Source organism: Oncorhynchus mykiss, chromosome 8, assembly GCF_013265735.2.
Source record: "Oncorhynchus mykiss isolate Arlee chromosome 8, USDA_OmykA_1.1, whole genome shotgun sequence".
NCBI lineage: Eukaryota > Metazoa > Chordata > Actinopteri > Salmoniformes > Salmonidae > Oncorhynchus > Oncorhynchus mykiss.
In genome coordinates, this window is record NC_048572.1 from 73,938,003 (window position 1) to 73,965,213 (window position 27,211).

A 27,211-nucleotide genomic window follows, 5' to 3' on the forward strand; every position below is an offset into this window, starting at 1 on the left:
TTGGACACACTAGACAACTGCATATGATGTTCTTAGCCATATCAAAGACGAGTCCTCAAGTTTATTATCAACATGGCCTTCACCAGCAATGTATTTAACTTTTGAACAGCAGTGGCAGAATGCCGCAGCAGAATCAAATTCCGTTATCTGCTATACCCATGGTCACACATTGTACTCTGTTAGCTAATGGAGGGTGAACTACAGTTGGGATGAGACTTGTAGAATACTATTTTATGCTCTTCACAGAGCATGAACAGACTTTTTTAGCTAGAAGAGTTTGGTGTTTTCTCAAAATACCAGACAAATCACTTTTTGTGGACTTCGAGTGGAATAGATGGATTTCGGAATGTTTGGATTGTTTTGTTGTTCTGGATAGTTTTTTTTATTGCTTTTATGTAACTGAACTAGACGTACATTGAGCCAAACGGATGACTGGGACACTGCCAACCAAGAAACTGTTGATTCAAATGAGCTGGCTAGGCTACAGTACTTACTCCCAGTCAGTCACATGGCAGACCCATCTGTCTCCATCAGTCAGTCACTTCACTGTTCTGTTTCAGAGAAGTGTGCCAGTGTTTCTGGATGATCAATAGCTTTCATTGTTACTGTATTGTCTCAGCTTATTTGTGTGAACTTAAAAACATTTTCACTTTCAGGACCATTATATTCTCCACTGAAGTGTACGAAGGATGTTTGTCTGTTTCTGAGAATGGGATGGCTGGCTGTCACTCTTTGATATCCTATGAATTGTTTCAACCTGTGCACTTTTAATGGACATTTTTATATTCATTTTGCCCAACTTCAATTTCTCAAAATTACCACCAAAACTGTTTAACTTCCATGAGAGTTGTGAGTTATCCAGGTTGACTGACCTCTAGTGCGATGAGCTTCATGTGTTTACACTGAGTTATATTATACCTTGTACTGCACTTACTTGACTGCTGAAGGAAGAAGCTACTATGAGCAAAATGTTACTTATGGCCCCTCATGTGAAACTTTGTTACGGTTGGAAATGGTAAGCTTATGGTATCGTTCTGCTGTGCTCACAGCGTTTGTTAAATGATCACTAAGGTACATTACTCTGTAGTAGAACTGTTGCACTCAGTATTTTTGTTTAATATGTCGCATTGACAAACGCAGCCATTGTGTGTGTATGTGTGTGTGTATATATATATATATATATATATATATATATATATATATATATATATATATATATATATATATATATATATATACAAACACTGTAAATATCAGTGCCTTTTTTAATCAGTACTCACCATTCCAAAAACATTGAGAAATGTCCCTTTGTTTGAAAATACTGTAGCTTGTATCACCTTCATTCAGCAATGGCACTAGATTAAAGTAAATTTATATTTAAATTCTCACCTGTTGAGGAACAGATGTGTCATGAAAATTTCATTTTTTTATTGTTGTTTTAAACAATGTTGCAACACCTCCATTTTCTCCTGTTAAGTCCTACTGAACAAGACCCTGCCTGATCTGTGTTCCACTATTCATTCACTTGTCTTGAGATACTTTAGCTCTCAAGTGTAACCTCTGAGTGAGTATCCCCTAGCCACCATTACCTAGTCAACTGTCTTGATCTTCTTCTCCGGGCACATCTCCTTCAGTGTCAATGTGGCATCCAGGGAGAAGGTAGCCACCAGAGTAAGTATGGTTTCCAAGGCTTTCAACTAGCCGGGGTAGCCAGGCAGCAGAGTTTGATTGTTGTGCAGGGCCAGGCACAGCCCCATGATAACCACCAGGGCTCCTTCTGCGATGTTGTCCCTAGAATGCAGAGCCAGCCAGGCCAGCAGGGAGGGCACCACACTGTTGCCCAGGTTCATCCAGTCGTGCTGGGCAGGGAAAGCCCCAGTAGGCCCCGGCCCAGGAAGGACATTATGGAGGCCCCATAGACCACCTGGGCGTAGGCCACCTCAGGGAGGTAGGACTGGGTCACCGCTATCAGCAGGGGGGCACCCAGGAATGGAAGGAGGGCGGAGAAGCCGAGGCATTGACCAGGGTTTTCATGCTGAGGCGATGTTGGTTCTCTCCTCCCAGGGGTCCTGGGAGCGAAACCTGGAGGTGGCTAGTCTCCAGAACAGTATCGAAGTCACCATGGAAACTTGTGGAGATATCAAGTGGTTGGAACTGGTGTAAAAACATTCCCTCTTCACTGTGCAGCTGGACCCCCAGAGTATCTGTTGCAGAGATCGCCATGTTGGACCCTGAGAGTAAAAAAAAGAGTGTTGCTGAAAGCATTTCTCAGTAGGGTTTAATATGATCTGGCCCACTGTGTCTATCCTGGTCCAGAGAACCCTGATGTTTTGGGCTATTTGTTGCAAGGTCAATTTGACAGATAGACCAATATGATGGTGTCATAGAAGCTGTTTCTACTTACCACACAAGAATTCAATTGTCTATTCAATGCAAATGAGATTTTAAAAAAAATGTAACTAAAAGGGGAAGAGGTGAATGTGCATTTGTGCAGATCAATAATAAAATTAGCCATTGCATAGGCTTGTAAGGTCGATTACTCGATTCACTGTGTCTGACGAAAGTTTGATTTCTGCAACGATCGATTAGTGTGCCTTCCTGGAAAATAGTGTGTCGCATTCAATATCACAAATATGTAGCTAGCTAGTACTTTGTTTTAGTACTAGTTAAACAGGGACGGCAGGTACTGGATCGAATCCCCGAGCTGACAAGGTAAAAATCTGTCGTTCTGCCCCTGAACAAGGCAGTTAACCCCCTGTTCCCCGGTTGGCCATCATTGTAAATAAGAATTTGTTTCTGACTTGCCTAGTTAAATAAAGGTTAAATAAAGAAATAAAGACAATTTTGATCGCAAAATGTTTTGACTCTAATTTATTTCTAATCTGTTTCGACGTTTTTAGTATACAACAAATCCCACTCCTATTCGATTTGAAACAAAATGCTACGCGTCTGAGGTTTCAAAATTATAAGAACTTGAACGTACCCCAGATAAGTAAACTCCGCGAGCGCACCAAAAATCCAAACAAACACCCAATCGACACTTTAATCTGGAGGCACATAGCAGGACGAAAGTATTGCAGTGCTAATGGAATATTAATAGTCAAGATATATTTTTTAAATCATATTTCTTGAAGATATTGCTTGATATAAGTAGGTTTTGGCATCATCCTATAAAATCTAGCAAGCTAACGTTATTAGCTAGCTAGCGCCCGAATCCCCCGACCCGGTGTGGGCTAACGCGGTAGCCATTTTGAAGCCGTGTTGTGCCAACGAAGCGAAGGTCTGTTTACCTTTTATTTGCAGAAATTTGACAGCAATATTAGAAACAACTTCACGTTACTCTGTTGCAAAAATATATTGTATGTGTTTGAGACTGGGTCGTAGTTTTGCGAGTTACTGTATGTTAGCTAGTTGACTTGCTAGCTTTGGTGATAGTCGTGGCTAGCTAGCTTGCTAACAACTTGGTTACAACGAGTTTACAAGGAATATACTGTACATTGCATGGCCAAAAGTATGTGGATACCTACTCGTTGAACATCTCATACCAAAATCATAGCCTATTAGCATTAATATGGAGTTGGTTCCCCCTTTGCTGCAGATGCAGCCTACACTCTTCTGGGAAGGCTTTCCACTAGAGCATTAGTGAGGTCCGGCACTGATGTTGGGTGATTAGGCCTGGCTCGTAGTCGGTGCTCCAATTCTTCCCAAACGTGGTCGATGGGGTTGAGGTCAGGGCTTTGTGCAAGCCAGTCAAGTTCTTCCATACCGATCTCGACAAACCATTTCTCAATGGACCTCGCATTGTGCACAGGAGGAATTGTCCTGATAAAATACCTTCCCCAAACTGTTGCCACAAAGTTGGAAGCACAGAATCATCTAGAATATCAATGTATGCTGTAGCGTTAAGATTTCCCTTTACTGGAACTAAGCCCAAACCATGCAAAACAGCCCCGGACCATTATTCCTCCTCCACTAAACTTTACAGTTGTAAGTATGCATTTGGGTAGGTAGCGTTCTCCTGGCATCCGGCTAACCCTGATTCGGCCGTCGGACCGCCAGATGGTGAAGCGTGATTCATCACTCCAGAGAACATGTTTCCACTGCTCCAGTCCAATGGCGGCGAGCTTTGCACCACTCCAGCTAACGCTTGGCATTGTGCATGGGGATCTTAGGCTTGTGTGTTGCTGCTCGGCAATGTAAACTAATTTCATGAAGCTCCCAACGAACAGTTATTTTTCTGACGTTGCTTCCAGAGGCAGTTTGGAACTCGCTAGTGAGTGTTACAACAGAGGACTGACGGTTTTTACGCACTACAGAGCTCTGCGGTCCCGTTCTGTGAGCTTGTGTGGCCTACCACCCTGTGGCTGAGCCGTTGTTGCCCCTAGACGTTTCCACTTCACCACGTTGAAAGTCACTGAGCTCTTCAGTAAGGCCATACTACTGCCAATGTTTGTCTATGGCGATTGCATGGCTGTGTGCTCAATTTTATACACCTGTCTGCAACAGTTGTGGCTGTAATAGCCGAATCCACTCATTTGAAGGGGTGTCCATACTTTTGTAGCTAGCCAGATAATTAGCTAGCAGTGATTGAAGTTTTTGCTTCCTGAATCTGCTCAAATTATTTCTTAACTTGCTAAGAATTTTGATAGTGCCTTAACTTGTTTGTAAAAGTGAATGTGTCCACAATAACTTGGTCAACTCAATACACAATGGAAGCCATTGGACAGCCTATCACAGTGCTATAAAGGATATTTTAATAAAAATATTTAATTGTACCTTTTAACTAGGCACTAAGCACTACAGCTTTATGATCATGACATGCTGTGAGTGGGTTGCAGTTCTTAGTAGTTTAGAATACAATCACTCTGCCCGATTTAGATCAGGGGCTGGGAGAGAGAGAAACATTTCAGGTCTAGAATATTTTTAGACTGGTATACATATTTGATAAAAGCTTGCAGTTTTATAAGAGAGTATAAAATGTCTTAAGAGCTCTGGTTTTTGATTATGTTTTGCTTCAAAACGTTTCTTTTTACCATTGCAATGTGTTTGCTGTCTTTTGAATGAGAAGCTATATTGTGGGTTCATCAAAGGTGTTCTGGGAGAACTATTCATCAAGTTTGACGTACACTACATATTGTGCTGGAAACATGACTCGGGTATATACCTGCCTAAACTTGTAAGCTAAGGGTCTGTGCATTACAACCTTACCGGTGTGTCTGAGATTCAAAAGTATTTCTGTTTTTGTGTTTGCAGGTCCGGTCTGCATAAGTGCAGATACTACTACATGTGAAAGCAACGCTACAAGAGGACTGAAAATACTAGGAGTAACTGCACAGCACCTGCCTGTCCTTCTGACACATGCTCCATATGTTCCTACACTTTCTTTGCTTTGAAGAAAGGAAGATATTTGCCTTTCAGAGGTTCCCTCTTTTATGGACAAGTTTATTTTTTGTCTTTCAACAAAGTGTCCCAGGTGTGTTGTGACACACAGAACACTGATTGTAAGCAATTGCTGTTATACTGTTTAAAAACCTTTGCACTCTCATCCTTCAACCACACAACTACAGCTAATTATACCAGCAAATATAATAGAACAGATGAAGAAAGCAACCAATCTAATCAGCCGTTGAAACACCATTGTCCTTAGCATGCATTGAAAAGCTGCATTATAATGCGTTGTTCTGCAGTATCAACATTTCACTGACCGGAATTGAAGATGTCAGAAATGTAACAGTGGATTCTACTGCCTTTACTGTCATGTGACTGTAATACTAGACACCCTTTTTTCCCTTCAACCCCAGACAGCCTTTTCACCAGTTTAATGAGGTGAGCTGTGGTTTTCAGTGACCTCCATTGGCATAAAAAGAGGTCTCTGAATTTATTTATTTTCTGCATGTGTTTGGGTAGAGCCTAAAATGACTAAGAGCTGGCACTCATAGTGGCAGGAGAAGAGCCAGAACCTCCTTCCAGCACACTTCTGATGTCATAGTGAAACTGTCCCGTTCACACTGACAGGGCTCGATGCCCCAGAGCTTCCAATCTCAGCAGACAACCTGCACCTGCCTCTCCCATTGGGCAATTCACTTGCCTGTCTACTGAGCCCACCAATCAGAACCTTCTGTTTCACAAAACGGATCAAGCAGGTTCCATGTGTCTCTTCCCCTGACAAAGAATCCTACCTGCTTCGGTAGAGTGATCAGGACGAATTTGGGGGTAACAACGCGCCTCTGGATCACCATTCCAGATAATCCCAGAATCCTGTGACCCGACTCCCAACTTTTCACCCTGGACGACGGGGTCTGCCTCTGGGGAAAGGGGCTGTTCTGTCCTGGAGGAGGAGGAGGGCTCGGCAGTGAGGTGCTGCTCTCCATCACACACTCTGAGTCAATCCCACAGAGGAGGCAGAGACCGAGAGGAAGAGGAGAGGACTTCAGAGCCAAAGACTCTGGGGTAATAATGACAAGTCTTATGTAACAATGTGTTTCTTTTGTCCCAAAATCCAAGATTTCTCATTCATTTTACTCTGTGTCAGATCCTTGCCATGAGGTTTGATGCCTCGATCAACTGACAGGAGACACTGGACCTAAATGGCGCAGCATGACTTTGTTCCTGCCTGGCTTAACTTCTCCACGCCCCAGCCTGCCAAGGTGAGACCGTGTTTGTGTGGGTATTTACGTATGTTTGTGTGTGCGCACAAGCAGGGGCAAGCTTATTGGGGGCAGACTGACTGCAATCAGCACAGGAAAAATAGTCTGTATGAAGGGAAACAGACAGGAGAAAAACAAGGAAGTCATATTGAATGAATGTAGACTGTAATGGAGAGAGGATGAAGAAACTGACAGGGAGTGAAGGGGATTTTGCTTGTTATATTATCATTCCTCATAGAGTTGCTATCTTCCAGGCTCTGTATGATTGATTTGTAATGTGTTTTTTCTGTGGTAAGTGAAAGAAGTAGAATACATTTGATTTTTTATTTAACTAGAAAGGGAAGGTGAATGGACAGAGACAGAAGTGTAAAAAGCAGGAGAGCCTGTTGGGGTGTTGTCTTGCTCATGGGACTACTAGACATGGGATTGAGATTCAGCTAAATGAGAACCGTGGTCGTCAGAGTGTAGCCTATACCAGGTGATTTTTTTTTCAGGTTGTACACCAGCCAAATTAGTTGTGGATACCGATCTCAACATTGGCAGTCCAGTAAGATCAAGCTGATAGTAGTGACTGATGGACAACACAAAGTTATTACATAAACACCAAACCTAAGCTGCTTAATGTCCACATGACTGTATATTACATAGATACACTACATGACCAAAGGTATGTGGACACCTGCTCGTCAAACATCTCATTCCAAAATCATGGGCATTAATATGGAGTTGCTTTGCTGCTATAACAGTCTCTACTCTTCTGGGGAAGGTCTTCCACTAGATGTTGGAAAATTGCTGCAGGGACTTGCTTCCATTCAGCCACGAGCATTAATGAGGTCGAGCACTGATGTTGGGTGATTAGGCCTGGCTCGCAGTCGGCGTTCCAATTAATCTGAAAGGTGTTCGATGGGGTTGAGGTCAGTCCCATCGAGTTGTACGAGCTGCGCGCTTCAGCACTCGGTGGTCCCGTTCTGTAACTTGTGTGGCCCACCACTTCGCAGCTGAGCCGTTTTTGCTCCTAGACGTTGCCACTTCACAATTACAGCATTTACAGTTGACTAGGGCAGCTCTAGCGGGGCAGTATTTGATGAACTGACTTGTTGGAAAGGTGGCATCCTATGACGGTGCTACTTTGAACATCACTGAGCTCTTCAATAAGGCCATTCTACTGGCAATGTTTGTCTATGGAGATTGCATGGCGGTGTGCTCTATGTTATAAATCTGTCAGCAACTTGTGTGGCTGAAATGGCTGAATCCACTCATTTGAAAAGATGTCCACATACTTTGTATATATAGTGTATGTGTATTATGTATCTGTGTGACATTGTATTGCTAAATAAATCGGATGACAAATGTTGAGTTTGTTGTGAGAGAATTCGTTCCTGTTTCATAATTGTGTGTGTGGAGGTACTAGAAGACTAGGGGTATGATCTGGGAGCACGTGGTTTCACTTCACTGGCCTTTTTTTTTGTGTTGACAATGATGACGTCGTACTCTATGGCTGCAGTCTTGCGAGCTCCGAGGCAACTTTTTTGTGATTCTTTTGGTGTTTTTCTTCGACTTTTTTTTTACCCTGTACATGGCTTACTTACTTTCTAGTGTTATTTCTATTGTGTTTTTGTTATATTTATAATACTATTGATTACTGCATTGTTGGGAATGAGGTTACAAGAAAGGCATTACACTGTACTTGTGCATGTGACAAAAATATAAGCGTTTTATTTTTGTATCCAGTCCCCTGCAGCCAGCCTAGAGAAGCATGGCGACCCCCATCACCACCGGAACAGCCGTGCTGCCGTGAGCCGTCGCCGACACAACTCCTCCGATGGCTTCTTTAACAACGGGCCCCTGCATGCCCCCGCAGGTAACACTGACAATCAGAACCCCCTGCGCGCCCCCCCAAAAACGTTGACAGCCTGCTTGAAAGAGCGGTGTTTGTTTCGTTACATAGTATTAAACTTACTGTCCTGTGTGTGTCTGCAGGTGATGGGTGGCAGCAGCCCTCTCTCCTCCTGAGACATGACTCTGTGGACTCTGGGGTGGCGAAGGGGGGGCACGGTGGTCTAGCGGGGGGGTCCTGCTGGAAGGAGGCTCATCCCACCTGGCACGGGGCAGCACAGGACAGGCACCACCACCCGGGGCGCCAACCCAAACGCCATGGGACGGGAGGAGGGGACAGGCAGGGGGGACACCGGCAGCGCAACGGCAACTTCCATCCCCGCAAGAGCGCCCCTGGGACCCTCTACCAGGACAAATTCCCCAATGATGAACACAGCAGGGAGGACAATCTGAAGTTTGTGGAAGAGGACTTTGTAAGTAATAATCTCATCCTCCATTCCTTGAAACCTCTTGACAACTTCTTGTCACATTTTACAGTCTTGAGGTACTGTGCCATTTGTCACATATTAGTCAATGGGCATAGTGACATTAAGACCTAACGGAAAATACCTGGATTGGTACAGCAAAACATAAAACATCATAGGAAATATACTGTATATACAAACTTGTGAAATAAAGTCAATGTTTTCCTACCAGCCCTCCCTTAACCCTGAAACAACTGGAAAGCCTGGGAACCAGATGAGGCCAGTGGCTCCTCACGCTGGAGTATGGGGTAATCCCTCTAATAGATGAATTGATCTATTGACATTACAAAGTTGACACCAGTAACATCTTCACAAAGTTCAGCCCACTCCCTTTGTCTCCATGTCATTACACCCCTCCTAACTAGTTGTTCCCATCTCTCCAGAGAACCCGCCTAGTGGCAAGCAGATGGTGTCTAAGATGCTGGTGATCAAGAAGGTTTCCAAGGAGGACCCAGGATGCACTGCGTTCTCTACTGGCTTCGCCAGCTCCGGAGCCCCGCCCATCAATGGCAGCAAAGCCCTGCCCACCATCACTAGCTCTACCCACTCAGTCTATAAGAACCTGGTGCCTAAGTCTGCCATGGTGCCCACCAAGCCCCCTCAGTGGAAGCCGAGTGGGAGAGACTCCACCAAGCCTGGCCTCCACCTGTCAGGACGAGACTCTGTCTTCACCAGCCCTGTGTCTGCAGCCAAACCCACCACCCAGCTACATAGCCACAACACCCCCAAAGAGGTGAGGACAGCTCTCCAGACCCCTTACACAGGCCAAAGGGGTTCATAGAGAGCATATAGCAGGCCATACAAATCCAGCCCCGAGGAACAAAATAAAGGGAGAAAAGGTTTACGTAACTGTTAGAAACCACAAGCAAGGGCTCAACATTTTTCCTCCCTCTCTTTTCTATCAGCGTCCTTTCAGTACGACTCCTCCCATAGACATCGCCTCGTCGTCACGGCTGAAGCTGATGCGGCGCGGACCAGACCGGAAGAGTGACTTCCTGCGGACGCTGAAGGACGAGGTCACCGGTGACCTGACCTCCAGCAGCAGCCCTGGGACACCTGGAGAGGTACATAACACCCCTAGAAAATGTCCTAGTGGGACGCAAAGGCCCTCCAAAACAACATCCAAAATGTTACATTCAAACCAATTGAAGGTAAATTCACAGTCTGACCGAACGAAAATAAACCAGAGGCATGTCAAATGTGGAGCGTTACATGGCTCACCACATATGTAAGCAGAAGTGACCTGTTTTATTTTGGAGTCTATTCTTTGGTGTAAATGACTCCTCAGGGCGAGAGCAGCACCCCAGAGCCCAAAGCCTACAGCCAGGGAGTCTGCAATGAGAACGGCCTGTCTCACTCCCTCAGCGACTCAGACACTGATCACTTGTCTAGCTCACTGGAGGCAGAACATCGGTATGACTGACATATATACACACACACACACACACACACACACACACACACCATCACTCTATTAAGCAGTGTTCACTGTTTCGTTGCAGGTTACTGAAGGCCATGGGCTGGCAGGAATACCCAGAAAACGATGACAGCTTCCTGCCCCTGACTCAGGAAGAGCTCAGAGAGTTCCAGACTAAAACTGAACATGTACGTCTGAGTTTGTGACACGATCTTACAATAATACCATTAATGTTATGAGCATCTTCGGTGACTGCTTTAAACCTCATAGGAAGAGACATGTTTAAATATAATGAAAATGGCTAGTGCTTAGGTAGCCTAGTGTATGTGCTGTTGCCAACTCTTCCATTGATGTCATGCTGTACGGTAGAGTTGTCTCAAGCACATAGTGTGGGACCAGGCTTGTGTCTGGAGACCCGTTTATACCTGGGTCTAACATATGTCCTTTGTCCACATTCTGATTGTGCCCAAATCTTTTGACCGGTGTAGATTATTAAAAGACTCCTTGTGATCTGACTGATCTGCATGGTCAAACCATTTAAATCATCATCATACTGGCCTCTAAAATCATTGACATTTAGTACAATGGACTTATGGCATCAATACTTGGAAAATTAAAATACTGGGAGTTTTTATACATCTATACAATACCAGTCAAAAGTTTGGACATTCAAGGGTTTTTCTTAATTTTTACTATTTTCTACATTGTAGAATAATAGTGAAGATGTCAACACTATGAAATGACACATATTGAATCATGTAGGAACCAAAAAAAGTGTTTTTAAAAAGTCTATATTTTAGATTCTTCAAAGTAGCCATGCTTTGCCTAGATGACAGCCTTGCACAATCTTGGCATTCTCTCAACCAGCTTCATGAGGAATGCTTTTCCAACAGTCTTGAAGGAATTCCCACATATGCTGAGCACTTGTTGGCTGCTTTTCCTTCACTCTGCAGTCCGCCTCATCCCAGACCATCTCAATTGGGTTGAGGTCGGGTGATTTTGGAGGCCAGGTAATCTGATGCAGCACTCCATCACTCTCCTTGGTTAAATAGCCCTTACACAGCCTGGAGGTGTGTTGGGTCATTGTCCTGTTGAAAAACAATGAGTCCCATTAAGTGCAAACCAGATGGGATGGTGTATCGCTATAGAATGCTGGTTAAGTGTGCCTTGAATTCTAAATAAATTACGACAGTGTCACCAGCAAAGCACCATCACACCACCTCCTCCATGCTTCACGGTGGGAACCACAATTGAGATCATCCGTTCGCCTACTCTGCATCTCACAAAGACACGGCGGTTGGAACCAGAAATGTCAAATTTGGACTCATCAGACCAAAAGAGAGATTTCCAAAATGTCCATTGCTTGTGTTTCTCGGCCCAAGCAAGTCTCTTCTTATTATTGGTGTCCTTTAGTAGTGGTTTCTTTGCAGCAATTCGACCATGAAGGCCTGATTCACGCAGTCTCCTCTGAACAGTTGATGTTGAGATGTGTCTGTTACTTGAACTCTGAAGCATTTATTTGGGCTGCAATTTCTGAGGCTGGTAACTAATGAACTTCTCTACAGCACAGGTAACTCTGGGTTTTCCATTCCTGTGGTGGGAGCCAGTATCATCATAGCAATTGATGGTTTTTGCGACTGCACTTGAAGAAATGTTCAAAGTTATTGAAATTTTCCTAATTGACTGACCATGTCTTAAAGTAATGGACTGTTGTTTGTCTTTGCTTATTTGAGCTGTTCTTGCCATAATATGGACTTGTTATTTTACCCAATAGGGCTATCTTCTGTATACCACCCCTACCTTGTCACAACACAACTGATTGGTCAAATGCATTAAGGAAAGACATTCCACATTCACTTTTAAGAAGGCACACTTGTTAATGGGAATGCAATTTTAGGTGACTACCTCATGAAGCTGGTTGAAAGAATACCAAGAGTGTGCAAAGCTGTCATCAAGGCAAAGGGTGGCTACTTTGAAGAACCTCAAATCAAAAATATATTTTGAGGGACCAGGCTTGGTCTAATACTTTTGGTTACTACAGGATTCCATGTGTCATTTCATAGTTTGGATGTCTTCACTATTATTCTACGATGTAGAAAATAGTACAAATAAATGGTGTCCAAACTTTTGACTGGTACTGGTACTCTTTTTATAGCTTACAATCAATACTTGTTTTAAATTAAATACATTCATATTTTGAAAGATTCTGTAAAATAATTTCTGTACAGGGCGTAACCGGCAAATCTGGTCACAATGTGGACACAGACGGATATGAGAGACACACAATACGTAGAAGCAACGGCTAGTGAGCACCATCAGAATGTGGATAAGATCAGGACAAAGGACGCATGTTAACACCAGGTATAAACAAGGCTTAGGTTTGTGTTTTCACTTAGGTTATTGTTCTTCCTAGCTGAAGAGGAATGGGATCATCCCCCTCCACTTCACCCACTGGAGGTGTGTTGCCGAGGCCCACTTAGAAAAGGACGAGGGCTCAGAGTCTGAAACCAGCAGCCAGACCTCAGATGATGATGATGTCAACTTGACGAAGTGGCTTTAAAGAACACACACCCCTCGTCTTCAGAACACCTGTTTGACTTATTCTTGCACAAGGGGAAATTCCAGTGGAAGTTCCTGCTCAGCCATGCAGATGTATTTTTCCTGCGTTGCACCTCTTCCCTCGCTTTGTGGAACTGAGTGTTCGTCAAGAAAAGGGCAATGCACATCTGATTTAAGAGACTAACAATATTAAAATGGTATCCTGACATGTTTCAATAGGAATCAGGCCTTGGTGTTCTGATTGTGTCTATGAATGAGTTGGATTGCGATCATGGTTAATCAATGACATGTGGATTCAGTCACCATAGACAACTGTCTAATAGTGTTAACCGTGCTGGGTGGTCTAGCAGTTAGGGCTGGATTCAATTTGTATCCAAGTTGTGTTACACCTCAATTTAAAGGCGAAGTTCACGGTGAACGCTGCATGTCAGCTCAATCGGAGAGAACCTTCATTTTAACAAATCTACTGCTATACGGATTGAATCCAGCTGCTTAACAGTACACAAACCTGACAGTCAATAGTTCCCAGTTTCGACAAACCATGCAGACTTGTTACCACTAAGCCAGAGACTTAAGCCTAGATTCAATCAGTGCGGTTGAAATTTAAAGGTAATATCCCTGCGTTCGGAGCCTGCACTCACAGTAAACCCTGCATGTCGGCTCAACCGGAATTTACCTTCATTTCAACCACACTGTACTTCAGCGATAGGGATTGAAATGAGTTTAGCATTGTGCATCCGACACTAGTGTGACCTTCTGCTCCTTTGCCAAAGTGTCTCACTAACCCAGTCATCAGTGAATTCAGCTGGGATGACCACAGCCAGGATATCTATTCTATAAGCATACATGTTTAGAGTACTCCACTGATCAATGCGAGGAGGAACTGGGACAGTAGTTTGTTTTTCCAAGAGGCGAGTCTTCTTGAAGTCTCTTTACACAAATCAAAGCTGACAAATTGATCAAGTAGGTAGTCTTTAATGATCTGGTACAAAACCTTACATATATGAAAAAAAATCAAGAGGCACACAGTAGGAAGATGACACATTTACAACTTGATCTGCAGTAGGACGATGTGATGACAATCAGGAATTGGCATAAGTCACCAGGGCTTCACTGGCTGCAGGGGGAAACATGAGAATAATCACAATGAATGCATCTCTGAAGTCACAAAAGGCCACACATGCTATTGAATGTGAAACGAGCAGAGGGTGATCTACTTCATACATGTAAAAAAATAAAAAGTTGAGTAGTACATGTAGGTATTCCATGACAACCTTACAGGTTGTCTTGGGCTCCTGAGTGGCGCAGCGGTCTCAGTGCTAGAGGCATCACTACAGACCCTGGTTCGCTTCCAGGCTGTATCACAACTGGCTGTGATTTGGAGTCCCATAGGACGGTGCACAATTGGCCCAGCATGGTTAGGGTTTGGCCAGGGTTGGCCATCATTGTAAATCAGACTGTTCTAAACTGACTTGCCTAGTTAAAGGATAAATAAATAGTCACCTACTTACAGTGGAAAACACATACTCCATACATACCGTTCAACCTCCATTTTGTCTTTGACACCGTTGTCTCTGTTGCTGTTAACTTCAGTCTCCTGTTTAACCTTTTTAGAGTCGTTCTCCTTTACTGGACTGTCTTCCGGTTTCCTCTGTTAAACAATACAAAAATGTGTTTGTGGATACTGGTGGGGTGGATCTGGACGCAAATACTTTCACTTCACTGACCTTTTTTCTGACCAGGTGTGAGATGTCAGAGGCAGGAGACTTTGAGGGGGCGTTTCCGTATGTGGATCTGACTTGAATCTGAGTGAGGGGAGGACACACCGACATATCCCTTAGAATACGTTGTTTAAAGGACAACAAATAAAGCTGACTAAAATCATGAGGCGCAGGCTTACTATAGATGCTGACGCCCCTCCGTTTTGAGAACTTCCACTCGGAGTTGGAAACGCTGAACCACCTGCCTGAAAAATAAACCAAAAACAACGAAGTGGAATCAAACTTCAAGCTCGACGTATTGCATAAATTCAAACCTTAATTAAGAGAGCCTAAAAAAGTAAGTGGGCTAGGACTGGGTCAATCACTGGTTAGAGCCACCATCTCAATCCCCTTCTCACCAGTGTCTCCTGCACCACAGCCTCTGCTGCAATAGCGGCAGCCATTTTCTGTCCCACGGTGGCGTCCTCAACCTTCTCCTGGATCTCTGGCAGCAGAGCCTTCAGCTCCTCCATCTCCTTTCTCTCCTCAGGGGCCACCTCTGCCCCCCCTGCCTTCTCCAGCACCTTGGCTGGGAGACAAACGATACAAGGGTGTTACAAGGTAGAAGAGTAACATTTTCCAAGAATAACACCAGCAGCCACCAACCGACCGTCTTTTGCTGTTGGAGGTAGGTGCACTTGATTCAGAAGTGTTCCCATTTTTAACCATTGCATTTGTCGAGGAGAGCGGTGGCTAAATCAACTATGTCTTCTGCCCTGGCCAATCGAATAGCTCAAATCACCATTCCTACTGCTTCCATGACTGTACAGCAAAGTTTGAAACTAGCCTATGTGAGATTTCATAACTTTTGAAACCATGACCAGAGAGAGACAGAATACCGCAAAGAGCTGAACTTTCAAATTAATAACACGCTTCACCTTACTTCCACTCACGCTGTAGCTGCAATGAATGAGTAGCCAACTACCGATAAGCCTGCATCGTGTCCATTTTAATATCCAGGAATATTTCACTTTCTCTGGTCATAGGAACATGAATTTGTGCATGAGGCAGAAATAATGAGGTGCCACTCAAGCTTCGCCATCAGGTGGAAGACTATCCCCTCTGGTCAGTCTCACCGGAGGAAAGGAGAGAACAGGGACCGGGAGAGGTGAACCCTCCGCTGTTCCCTCCCTCCGTAGACTGACCATCAGATTTCAATTTATGCTCAGTTGTGCCTCGCAAGTTATACAACTGATCTATTTTGTTATCAAAGCTAGAGTTGTGAAATATATGATCTGAGAATAACATTGGCAGGCCAGGCATATAGCTAATATGCTGTGATAATATATTAGGCCTACTGCACACATCTCATTCCTACAGAACTGGTTTTATTAGATGAATGTTGCATAGACTTTTTAAATCCTATTTATACATACACATATAGAGACACACTACCACCGTTCAAAAGTTTGGGATCACTTAGAAACAGTGAAGAGGCGACTCCAGGATGCTGGCCTTCTAGGCAGAGTTGCAAAGAAAAATACATCGCAGGCCAATAAAAATAAAAGATTAAGATGGGCAAAAGAAGACAGACAGACACTGGACTGAAGAACTCTGCCTAGAAGGCCAGCATCCCAGAGTCACCTCTTCACTGTTGACATTGAGACTGGTGTTTTGCAGTAACTACTTAATGAAGCTGCCAGTTGAGGACTTGTGAGGCGTCGGCTTCTCCCAAAAAAGGTCCAGTTGCAAGGACCACGAATATAAATTCCATCTAGACACCATTGCCCTAGAGCACACAAAAAAACTACACATTCCTTGGCCTAAACATCAGCGCCACAGGTACAGTTGAAGTCAGAAGTTTACATACACTTAGGTTGGCGTCATTAAAACACGTTTTGCAACCATTTCACACATTTCTTGTTAACAAACTATAGTTTTGGCAAGTCGGTTACGACATCTACTTTGTGCATGACAAGTCATTTTTCAACAATTGTTTACAGGCAGTTTATTTCAAGTGGGTCAGAAGTTTACACACAAAGTTGACTGTGCCTTTAATTAAACAGCTTGGAAAATTCCAGACAATTATGTCATGGCTTTAGAAGCTTCTGATAGGCTAATTGACAATTTGAGTCAATTGGAGGTGTACCTGTGGATGTATTTCAAGGCCTACCTTCAAACTCAGTGCCTCTTTGCTTGACATCATGGGAAAATCAAAAGAAATCAACCAAGACCTCAGAAAACAAAATTGTACACCTCCACAAGTCTGGTTCATCCTTGGGAGCAATTTCCAAACGCCTGAAGGTACCACAGTCATCTGTACAAACAATAGTACGTAAGTTTAAACACCATGGGACCACGCAGCCGTCATACCGCTCCGGAAGGAGACACGTTCGTTCTCCTAGAGATTAACGTACTTTGTTCTGGGATTAATTTCCACTTTTCGCACCAACAGCAAAGGACCTTGTGAAGATTCTGGAGGAAACAGGGACAAAAGTATCTATATCCACAGTAAACGAGTCCTATATTGACAAGCTAAAAGGCCGCTCAGCAAGGAAGAAGCCACTGCTCCAAAACCGCCATAAAAAAGCCAGACTACGGTTTGAAACTGCACATGGGGACAAAGATTGGAGAAATGTCCTCTGATCTGATGAAACAAAAATAGAACTGTTTGGCCATTATGACCATCGCTATGGTTGGAGGAAAAAGGGAGAGGCTTGCAAGCCAAAGAACACCATCCCAACCGTGAAGCACAGGGTGGCAGCATCATGTTGTGGGGGTGCTTTGCTGCAGGAGAGACTGGTGCACTTCACAAAATAGATGGCATCATGAGGCAGGAAAATTGTGTGGATATATTGAAGCAACATCTCAAGACATCAGTCAGGAAGTTAAAGCTTGGTCGCAAATGGGTCTTCCAAAAGGACAATGAACTAGACACTGGGGCCTCCCCTCCCACTCCTCATATTCTGGTTAGAACCAGTTTGTGCTGTTCTGTGAAGGGAGTAGTACACAGCTTTGTATGAGATCTTGGCAATTTCTCGCATGGAATAGCATTCATTTCTCAGAACAAGAATAGACTGACAAGTTACAGAATAAAGTTCTTTGTTTCTGGACTTTTGGAGCCTGTAATCAAACCCACAAATGCTGATGCTTCAGATACTCAACTAGTCTAAAGAAGGCCAGTGTTATTGCTTTCTTTAATTAGCACAAGTTTTCAGCTGTGCTAACAATTGCAAAAGGCTTTTCTAATGATCAATTAGCCTTTTAAAATTATAAACTTGGATTAGCTAACACAACATGCCATTGGAACACAGGAGTGATGGTTGCTGATAATGGGCCTCTGTACGCCTATGTAGACATTACATAAAAAATCTGCCGTTTCCAACAACAATAGTAATTTACAAAACTAACCACGTCTACACTATTTCTGATCAATATGTTATTTTAAATGAACAAAAGTGCTTTTCTTTCAAAAGCAAGGAAACTTCTAAATGACCCTAAACTTTTGAACGGTATTAAACAATTAATGAACATGCACTTGTGGAACGGTCGATAAGACACCAACAGCTTAGACGGTAGGCAATTAAGGTCACAGTTATGAAAACTTAGGACACTAAAGATGCCTTTCAAAAGAAAGATGCCCAGGGTTCCTGTTTGAGGTTGACTGATGATTTTTCAACACCGATACAGATTGGAGGACCAAAAAAAGCCGATACAGATTAATCGGCCGAGATTATTTATATATACACTGCTCAAAAAATAAAGGGAACACTAAAATAACACATCCTAGATCTGAATGAAATATTCTTATTAAATACTTGTCTTTCCATAGTTGAATGTGCTGACAACAAAATCACACAAAAATGAATCAATGGAAATCAACTGCATCAACCCATGGAGGTCTGGATTTGGAGTCACACTCAAAATTAAAGTGGAAAACCACACTACAGGCTGATCCAACTTTGATGTAATGTCCTTAAAACAAGTCAAAATGAGGCTCAGTAGTGTGTATGGCCTCCACGTGCCTGTATGACCTCCCTACAATGCCTGGGCATGCTCCTGATGAGGTGGCGGATGGTCTCCTGAGGGATCTCCTCCCAGACCTGGACTAAAGCATCCGCCAACTCCTGGACAGTCTGTGGTGCAGTCTGACAGTCTGGTGGATGGAGCGAGACATGATGTCCCAGATGTGCTCAATTGAATTCAGGTCTGGGGAACGGGCGGGCCAGTCCATAGCATCAATGCCTTCCTCTTGCAGGAACTGCTGACACTCCAGCCACATGAGGTCTAGCATTAGGAGGAACCCAGGGCCAACCGCACCAGCATATGGTCTCACAAGGGGTCTGAGAATCTCATCTCGGTACCTAATGGCAGTCAGGCTACCTCTGGCGAGCACATGGAGGGCTGTGCGGCCCCCCAAAGAAATGCCACCCCACACCATGACTGACCCACCACCAAACCGGTCATGCTGGAGGATGTTGCAGGCAGCAGAACGTTCTCCACGGCGTCTCCAGACTGTCACGTCTGTCACATGTGCTCAGTGTGAACCTGCTTTCATCTGTGAAGAGCACAGGGCGCCAGTGGCGAATTTTCCAATCTTGGTGTTCTCTGGCAAATGCCAAACATCCTGCACGGTGTTGGGCTGTAAGCACAACCCCCACCTGTGGACATCGGGCCCTCATACCACCCTCATGGAGTCTGTTTCTGACCGTTTGAGCAGACACATGCACATTTGTGGCCTGCTGGAGGTCATTTTGCAGGGCTCTGGCAGTGCTCCTCCTTACAAAGGCGGAGGTAGCGGTCCTGCTGCTGGGTTGTTACCCGCCTACGGCCTCCTCCACGTCTCCTGATGTACTGGCCTGTCTCCTGGTAGCGCCTCCATGCTCTGGACACTACGCTGACAGACACAGCAAACCTTGCCACAGCTCGCATTGATGTGCCATCCTGGATGACCTGCACTACCTGAGCCACTTGTGTGGGTTGTAGACTCCGTCTCATGCTACCACTAGAGTGAAAGCACCGCCAGCATTCAAAAGTGACCAAAACATCAGCCAGGAAGCATAGGAACTGAGAAGTGGTCTGTGGTCCCCATCTGCAGAACCACTCCTTTGTTGGGGGTGTCTTACTAATTGCCTATAATTTCCACCTGTTGTCTATTCCATTTGCACAACAGCATATGAAATGTATTGTCAATCAGTGTTGCTTCCTAAGTGGACAGTTTGATTTCACAGAAGTGTGATTGACTTGGAGTTACATTGTGTTGTTTAAGTGTTCCCTTTATTTTTTTGTGCAGTGTATATGACAATTACAACAATACTGAATGAACACTTATTTTAACTTAATATAATACATTAATAAAATCAATTTAGTCTCAAATAAATAATGAAACATGTTCAATTTGGTTTAAATAATGCAAAAACAAAGTGTTAGAAGTTAAAGTGCAATATGTGCCATGTAAAAAAGCTAACGTTTAAGTTCCTTGCTCAGAATATGAGAACATATGAAAGCTGGTGGTTCCTTTTAACACGAGTCTTCAATATTTCCAGGTAAGACGTTTTAGGTCGTAGTTATTATAGGACTATTTCTCTCTATACCATTTGTATTTCATATACCTTTGACTATTGGATGTTCTAATAGGTACTTTAGTATTGCCAGCCTAATCTCGGGAGTTGATAGGCTTGAAGTCATAAACAGTGCAATGCTTGAAGCGTTATGAAGAGCTGCTGGCAAACACAGTAAAGTGCTGTTTGAATGAATGCTTCTGAGCCTGCTGCTGCCTACCACCGCTTAGTCAGACTGCTCTATCAAATCATAGACTTAATTATAATATAATAACACACAGAAATACGAGCCTTAGGTCATTAATATGGTAAAATCCGGAAACTATCATTTCGAAAACAAAGTGTTTATTCTTTCACAGTGCAATACGGAACCGTTCCGCATTTCATCTAACCGGTGGCATTCACAAGTCCAAATAATGCTGTTACATTGCCCAACCTTCAATGTTATATCATAATTATGTAAAATCCTGGCAAATGAATTACGGTCTGTTAGGAAGAAATGGTCTTCACACAGTTTGCAACGAGCCAGGCGGCTCAAACTGCTGCATATACCCTGACTCTGCTTGCAGAGAACGCAAGAGAAGTGACACAAGTTCCCTAGTTAAAAGAAATTCATGTTAGCAGGCAATATTAACTAAATATGCAGGTTTAAAAATATATAATTGTGTATTGATTTTAAGAAAGGCATTGATGTTTATGTACGCATTGGTGCATCGACAGTGCTTTTTTCGCAAATGTGCTTGTTAAATCACCCGTTTGGCAAAGTAGGCTGTGATTCAATGATAAAAGAACAGGCACCGCATCAATTATATGCAACGCAGGACAAGCTAGATAAACTAGTAATAGTCCATGTGTAGTTAACTAGTGATTATGTTTAGTTTTTTTATAAGATAAGTCTAATGCTAGTTAGCACCTTACCTTGGCTCCTTGCTACACTCGCATAACAGGTAGTCAGCCTGCCACGGAGTCTCCTCACAGAGTGCAATGTAATCAGCCATAATCGGTGTTCAAAAATGCCTATTACCGATTGTTATGAAAATTTGGAAATCTGCCCTAATTAATCAGCCACTCCGATTAGTCGGTCGACCTCTAGTTCCTGCTCATCTGAGTGAACAAGTCTTAGGCATGCTGCAAGGAGGCATGAGGACTGCAGATGAGGCCAAGACAATAAATTGCAACGTCCGTACTGTGAGACGCCTAAGACAGCGCTACAGGGAAACAGGACAGACAGATGATCGTCCTCGCAGTGGCAGACCACGTGTAACAACACCTGCACAGGTTCAGTACATCCGAACATCACACCTGCGGGACAGATACAAGATGGCAACAACTGCCGAGTTACACCAGGAACGCACAATCGCTCCATCAGTGCTCAGACCGTCCCCAATAAGCTGAGAGAGGCTGGACTGAAGGCTTGTAGGCCTGTTGTAAGGCAGGTCCTCACCAGACATCACCGGCAACAATGTCGCCTATGGTCACAAACCCACCGTTGCTGGGCCAGAGGACCAGACAGGACTGGCAAAAGTGCTCTTCACTGACGAGTCCCGGTTTTGTCTCACCAGGGGTGATGGTCGGATTCGCATTTATCGTCGAAGGAATGAGCGTTACACCGAGGTCTGTACTCTGGAGCGGGATCGATTTGGAGGTGGAGGGTCCGTCATGGTCTGGGGCGGTGTGTCAGAGCATCATCGGACTGAGCTTGTTGTCATTGCAGGCAATCTCAACGCTGTGCGTTACAGGAAGATATCCATCTCCCTGACGTGGTACCCTTCCTACAGGCTCATCCTGACATGACCCTCCAGCATGACAATGCCATACTGCTCGTTCTGTGAGTGATTTCCTGCAAGACAGGAATGTTAGTGTTCTGCCATAGCCAGCAAAGAGCCCGGTCTCAATCCCATTGAGCGCGTCTGGGACCTGTTAGATCGGAGGGTGAGGGCTAGGGCCAGAGTGGGGTAACATCTCACAGCAAGAACTCGCTAATCTGATGCAGTCCATGAAGAAGAGATGCACTGCATTACTTAATGCAGCTGGTGGCCACCAGATATTGACTGTTACTTTTTATTTTGACCCCCCTTTTGTTCAGGGACACATTATTCCATTTCTGTTAGTCACATGTCTGTGGAACTTGTTCAGTTTGTCTCAGTTGTTCAATTATGTACATACAAATATTTGCATATGTTAAGTTTGCTGAAAATAAACGCAGTTGACAGTGAGGACGTTCCTTTTTTTGCTTAGATATAGTAGATCTTTGCTTGCTTTTTGACTGCGAAAGTAATCTCTACTCAGAAAAGGTTGGTTACCACTGATCTAAACAATTCATTTCGAAATGAGAATCTCACTGATCACATTCACCTCCTCACCTAGTCTGCTCTTGATAACCCTAGCAGAGTGGTTGAAGTGTTCGATGGCCTGGCTGTACTGGCAGTCAGAGCAGAGGGTGAGGCCCAGCTGGTAGTGAGTCTCGGCCAGCAGGCGGCTGTCTGAGGCCAGGTGCTTCAGCTGTAGGGACAGGCACTCCTGGAAGTCATCCACCGCCTGGCTGTAATTGCCTGGGGAGGAAATCGAACAGGTAGTTAGGAACACACCTCACAGAAGCACAATGTAGGAGCCAACCCCATATCAATCCATACAAAAATGGGCCAACCCAAAGTACCAGCGGTGGTTGAGAAAGTACCTGATTCAGCCGCTACTTCTCCCAGATTCAGATGGGCCTGGGCTGCCAGGAGCTGGTCCTCCTTACCCTCTTTCCTTCAATAGAACACAAACAAACTGAGGCTCTCAAACTGTTAAGTCTGTCTCATATGCATCAATCCAACGGCTCAAATTGATTTGTTGGAATAGACTTGAGCACGTACACAACAACTGGAGGATAGCAGGGTAAAACAGGGACGAGTGGGTATTTATTTCCTACCGTACCTTTTGTAGATGACCTTCGCCACCTCCAGCATCTCCCAGGCTAACTGCAGGTTGCCCACTTCTTCATCATCACTGTCCTCCGGTATGTCCTCCTGAGGTCAAACGGTAATCGAATGTTAACTTACTGACTTTACAACAGCTAAACCATCGGCAGGAATACATAGGTCAGTAGTAGATGAAGTATCACCTTTTCTTCCCCATCCTCACCATCTGAAACATTGACAGAAGTGTGTGTGAGTGCATGACATTTATTTTCTCGCATCAAAGATATTGTGTAAACATTATGACGGGTTTGCCTCAAACCTCCATCCTCCTCTTCTGGGTTGTCTGATGATTCTTTAGTCTCATTTTTGTCACCCTTCTTCTCTCCGATAACTTCGCCGTTCGTGGTGTCAGAACCGTTAACATGGCCATTCATAGTCTGTCCCTCCTCGCCTCCTCCAGTCTCCTCCACTGTGTTCTTATCTGAATCCTTGCCGTTCTTCTCTTCTTCTGCCATGGCATCATAGACCTGAACTCTGAGGTCATCCCTGGTCTTCTCTGTGATAATAACAAAAAGGTATATTGAGAAGCGTGTAATATATATATTTTTTAAACAGGTAAATGTGACTACCACATTATACCGCATTATCTGATATACAGCATTATCTGCATTATCAGAGAGATCAACAACCACTAGGCCAAATTGTATACTTTTTTTCAACATGACCGCTGTACCTTTAGGCAAGCATCAACTACATGTGGCTTAACAATGCAAAATGCTTACCATCAACATTGTCTGTGCTTTCAATGTTGGAGTCTTTGGGCTTCTCCTCTTCCTCTTCTTCTGGAACCCCTGTCAGAGCGTTCCCCAAGACACCATTCTCCATCCTGCGACACAATGACAACATTACATTTAAGTCTTAGTTACAACTGTAACAGCAGTGGTTCTGAGACCAAAATACTGTTTACGACCAGCATTCAGTGGGGTACATCACTAAAATATGTGAAGGACAGTGAACACCTACCTAGCAAGCGCTAAGAGAGCTTTACCACACAGGAAGAAAGCCTCCCCACACTCATCTGCTGTGTCGCCATACCTTTTGGCTCTGGGAGAAAAAAAAAGGTAAAGTTATTTATTAATAAATGAATAAGTAATCGCGAATAATTTTACAGACCAATTCTTTCAGTGTGTCACTTGACTTCCACCCCTACTCACAACATCCCGCAGGCTTCTTGAAGGTAGTTGACCGCTGATACCACGTCCCCCATGACAAGATGTCTCTTCCCTGTGCCAATGAGTTTGTTTGCCTCCTCCATAACCATTTTGCAACTAGAAGAAAACATTGATAACCAAGTCATTTTTGCTGTCTGTTAATGTCGGCACTAACAAAGTGGCTATCTAGCTACATTGGAAACAATATTCAACTGACTTGAATAAAGACCCGTAGCGAGCTAACGAATCGTGCATTCGTTTACGAACGCAATAACTAACGTTAAGCGGTGAAATTTGGTGGTTGCAACTCCACTTCTAGCTTCTCATCTCAGTAACGTTAGCGAGTTTTCGCAAACCCTGTTCAGTGATACTTTCCTGGCCATGATCATTAAACACATCTTATGGTAAACATGTACATACCGTGGATGCGAGTAGCTATAAAAGTATATCAGAAGAAACAAGGAAAAACAAGCACAGCTCTCTCGGTCTAATTGTTCCAAAAATGGCGCCAAATTTGCTAATAATTTCCTGTCAACTTCTTCTTGGAGAAGACGCGGGAGAAAAATTAAAGTTGCAGTGACACATTTTTATATCCGTCGAATACTGGGGGGGACTCAGTCCAACTGGAAGGGAGGTCCGGATTGAAAACGTTTGGTAACCCCTGGTTTAATTTACATGGGAGAAAGTATGGTGACAAAAGCCAGTAGCAAAGCAAATGATTTGTGCATTTACCAGTAAGAAAGTATCAGTGTGATACTGTTCTACTTTGCCTACAAGTGGGGATTTAGAAGTCTCTCCATCTCACATCACCTCTGATCAAAGGAACCCTCAATGAGACTGCCTCTTTGAGCCCTTCACAATGGCACCTGTCATGCAATAATTTGATTGAACTCCAGTATGCATGAGATGCAAGCCTCGGGTCTTAATCAAGGACGTAGAGATCAGAGCAGATGAAGGTTCAAAACAACTCAGAAGTGTTCTTTCACCACACCACACATTTCTCTCAAGATGCATTTAGTCAGCTCGGTTCACTTCACAAAATGTTAATACTAGTTGTCCTAATGGAACCAATAAAGTTGTATTGAATTGAATTAAATCAGAGACATCAGCTCTGTCAGGCCTGTATGCGCCTGTCCAAGATCCACCCAGAGAGAGCTGACAGGTGTGAAGGCCCTTGTAAATAACTTGCTGCTCTTGCTCTGTCCAGGGAGATGAGAGAGAGCAGCCCTGCTGTCAGTGCCTGCTGTGAGGTGAGCTCTAGTATCAACCCCCTCACTGAAGAACCCCTGCTAGCTCCCCTGTTACAGCCTTGTCAAGGCAGGCCTGGACATGACAGCCAATCACAGGGCAGGCCTGGAAATAACAACCAATCACAGGGCAGGCCTGGACATGACACCGCCAATCAGGCTCACAGTGAGACCCATCACACCAATTTGGTCATACATCTTCATCAACACAATACTTCTATTCTAATACCCTGTGTCCTATGAATTGTAGAATGCAAATGTGTATGGTGAATTGTAAATGTAATTGAAATGTAAATGTGTATTGTTAATTGTAAATGTAATTGAAATGAAAATGTGTATTGTTAATTGTAAATGTAAATGTAATTGAAATGTAAATGTGAATTATGTGTCCTATGGTCACCTGTGCTAGATAGTGTGGGGGTAGACAGTGCCTGGGAAGTCTTTAAATGTAGATTCCTTGATGTGGTGAATGTGATGGCTCCCATTAGACGGGCCAGGGTAAAGCAGAGATCTAGCCCTTGGTTTAATCATGAGATTCTAGAATCTATCCAAGCAAGGAATAAGGCCTTTAAAAAATGTAAGAACTCTGAAGAGCCGCCTGATTTTGTCCTATATAAACGCCACAGAAATTAAGCACAGAGCAGGATGGATGAAGCTAAGAGGGGTTACTTTGCTGAGAAAATAATTGAGAACAAAAATGACCCTAAAAAGCTTTGGAAATCATTTAAGAAACTAGGCTGTAGTAGTATTACCAAAAACAAACTAAACAGTATTGGATTGAACATCAGGGGGGGAGATGATATATGAAAAAGCAGAGGTTGCCAATGAATTCAACTATTTTTTTACTTATGTTGCCAGCAAGCTGGTTAGCAAGCTGCCCACCAGTTCTGGTTTGTATGGAAGCAAAGGAGTCAATAAGTATTATGTAGGCCTCCCGGGTGGTGCAGTGGTTAAGGGCGCTGTACTGCAGCGCCAGCTGTGCCATCAGAGTCCCTGGGTTTGCGCCCAGGCTCTGTCGTAACCGGCCGCGACCGGGAGGTCCGTGGGGCGACGCACAATTGGCCTAGTGTCGTCTGGGTTAGGGAGGGCTTGGTCGGTAGGGATGTCCTTGTCTCATCGTGCACCAGCAACTCCTGTGGTGCGCGCTAACCAAGGTTGCCAGGTGCACAGTGTAGCTTCCGACACATTGGTGCGGCTGGCTTCCGGGTTGGATGCGCGCTGTGTTAAGAAGCAGTGCGGCTGGTTGGGTTGTGTATCGGAGGACGCATGACTTTCAACTTTCGTCTCTCCCGAGCCTGTACGGGAGTTGTAGCGATGAGACAAGATAGTAGCTACTACAAAAAAAAAAAAAAAGAAAAAAAGAAGTATGTAGAGTTAGGGGTTCAGCCAAACTCTTTTTCTTTTGCAAAGGTAGCAACAGCCAAAATAGTCAGTATGCTGGCAGAGCTTAAATGCTCCAAAACCACAGACCTGGATAATATTCCTGCAAGGTTTCTTATAGATTCTGCTGAGCAAATTGGCCCTTGTAGTACGCATATCGTTAATCTCTCTCTTGAACAATGTACCTTTTCCAGGGACATGAAACAAGCCAAAGTTATACTTCTGT

General features: G+C 44.0%; 2 protein-coding genes and 1 pseudogene across 5 annotated transcripts; 1 reads left to right on the forward strand and 2 right to left on the reverse strand.

Annotated features, from left to right (window-relative positions):
• Positions 1-1,245: 1,245 nt before the first annotated feature.
• On the reverse strand, positions 1,246-6,371 carry LOC110530984 (annotated as a pseudogene).
• Positions 2,092-13,205, forward strand: LOC110530543 (vasculin-like protein 1). 4 transcript variants are annotated; one of them, XM_021613713.2, is made up of 11 exons: positions 2,092-2,712; positions 5,254-6,450; positions 6,533-6,647; positions 8,379-8,508; positions 8,628-8,956; positions 9,180-9,255; positions 9,391-9,740; positions 9,913-10,071; positions 10,287-10,420; positions 10,510-10,612; positions 12,838-13,205. In XM_021613713.2, exons 3-11 carry the CDS (start codon positions 6,588-6,590, stop codon positions 12,982-12,984), a joined length of 1,488 nt encoding a protein of 495 aa, XP_021469388.2. In that variant the 5' UTR covers positions 2,092-2,712; positions 5,254-6,450; positions 6,533-6,587; the 3' UTR covers positions 12,985-13,205. The 4 variants fall into 4 exon arrangements, with proteins under 4 accessions (XP_021469388.2, XP_021469391.2, XP_021469387.2 ...); XM_021613716.2 differs by lacking the exon at positions 2,092-2,712 and adding an exon at positions 2,966-3,280 and having other exon boundaries at positions 12,821-12,956; XM_021613712.2 differs by lacking the exon at positions 2,092-2,712 and adding an exon at positions 2,967-3,280.
• A 737-nt stretch (positions 13,206-13,942) lies between these two features.
• LOC110530542 (nuclear autoantigenic sperm protein) lies at positions 13,943-24,932 on the reverse strand. The gene is made up of 14 exons (XM_021613710.2): positions 24,779-24,932; positions 24,362-24,475; positions 24,171-24,251; positions 23,930-24,033; positions 23,467-23,703; positions 23,351-23,373; positions 23,164-23,255; positions 22,922-22,995; positions 22,608-22,796; positions 15,103-15,272; positions 14,884-14,949; positions 14,711-14,788; positions 14,522-14,634; positions 13,943-14,100 (listed from the first exon to the last, which is right to left on the reverse strand). Exons 2-14 carry the CDS (start codon positions 24,466-24,468, stop codon positions 14,094-14,096), a joined length of 1,341 nt encoding a protein of 446 aa, XP_021469385.2. The 5' UTR covers positions 24,469-24,475; positions 24,779-24,932; the 3' UTR covers positions 13,943-14,093.
• Between the last annotated feature and the right edge of the window lie 2,279 nt (positions 24,933-27,211).